Source organism: Perkinsus marinus, assembly GCF_000006405.1.
Source record: "Perkinsus marinus ATCC 50983 genomic scaffold scf_1104296948184, whole genome shotgun sequence".
Lineage (NCBI taxonomy): Eukaryota > Perkinsozoa > Perkinsida > Perkinsidae > Perkinsus > Perkinsus marinus.
Window position 1 is genome coordinate 1 of NW_003210271.1, and position 1,241 is coordinate 1,241.

At 47.5% G+C, this 1,241-nt stretch overlaps 1 protein-coding gene across 1 annotated transcript; it reads right to left on the reverse strand.

Moving 5' to 3' along the window:
- Nucleotides 1-376: 376 nt before the first annotated feature.
- Nucleotides 377-1,188, reverse strand: Pmar_PMAR003187 (t1b9.26 protein, putative; the record flags this gene model as incomplete). Its single annotated transcript, XM_002778754.1, has 5 exons — nucleotides 377-478; nucleotides 529-649; nucleotides 697-872; nucleotides 918-1,013; nucleotides 1,068-1,188. Coding segments are annotated over 5 exons (616 nt in total), but the record flags the coding sequence as incomplete, so codon positions are not given.
- Nucleotides 1,189-1,241: the final 53 nt, after the last annotated feature.

Here is a 1,241-nt window from a genome sequence, read left to right on the forward strand (position 1 = left end):
GCATCTAGACAACCATTGTGAACGGTCATCGGGGGGCCGATGAGGATACTTCTTACTAACGAGTAATGGGCTATCCTCTCTTAGAGATGCATCCAGTAGTGCATCGGTGAGCATTCGTCGCATCTGAGTCATCCTGCTCAAGCTGGAAGTACCAACACGGCTACGTGCTGCATATGCTTCATTTCCTCCTCTTCCTTCAACTGGTCAGCGTACCCCAATAACACTGCAAGGGCTGCAAAGTAAGCATGCTCGTGGGTATAGGAATCAATAGGAGATAGTTTCATGAACTGAACATCTCGTATAATAGTGAAGTCACCGTTCCTGAAGAACTGCCAGGTGGGGGGGAGGGGGCGGAATCCTGCGTATATGCAGAAGTCTACTCGAAACGTCTGACAGTAGCAGTTTTCTTTTTCCTATTCACTGCAGTTATCTGTACAATCTGTGGTGAACCACCAGCCTCCTGTGGTGAGTAATGAACCTGATGATAGAGTCGTGATAACATGGCGGCCACGAGGCCTTGAGTCGTACCATAGTGTTGACGGCAGATAGGTCACCAGATGCTAGCTTATCAGCTAGGCTGTGTAGAAGGTTCTCCTCATTGGATACACCATCATCACCGAAGCCACCAAGCCAATGATTAAGGAAGGGTCTACAAGGCCTACGCTAGGGCCTACTGTGATGTTAGAAGGCTTATACCTGAGTATCCTAGCCAGACCACTACTCATGAGCCGGTGGGGTAAGTCTAATATGTCTTGTGGAATACCCTTGTGTAGTAGGAACATCGACACATCATTAGTGAAGTTATTGCAGTTGTTGGTCATAACATCATAGCTCTCCGGAGTGTACTCCAAGGACAGCCTTTCCACTAGCACCTAAGAAGGATGGTACTCCTTGTGTGGGCCAGTAATGGCTCTCACATTATAGAGTTCCCGCTGAGTATGGAGGGTGTAGCCGAGTTGGATACGCTTGATAGGTGTTCCAAAGGGTGTAGTCTCCGGTACACTACGGAATACCTGCGATAGACCTAGTGATGATTATGATGATGGGGATGACAATGGTCGGCTCACATTGCCACCATACCACCATTCCTTATTGAATGCGACTATGCTCGTATGCCAAATACCCTCAACTCTATGGCCGAAGAGTATTGGGCCCAAGGTCCTAGAGGCACCGTTGGATATATCATAACTGATATCATCATAGGAATATGTAGCAGTGATGTGATCCTACAATAATAACTC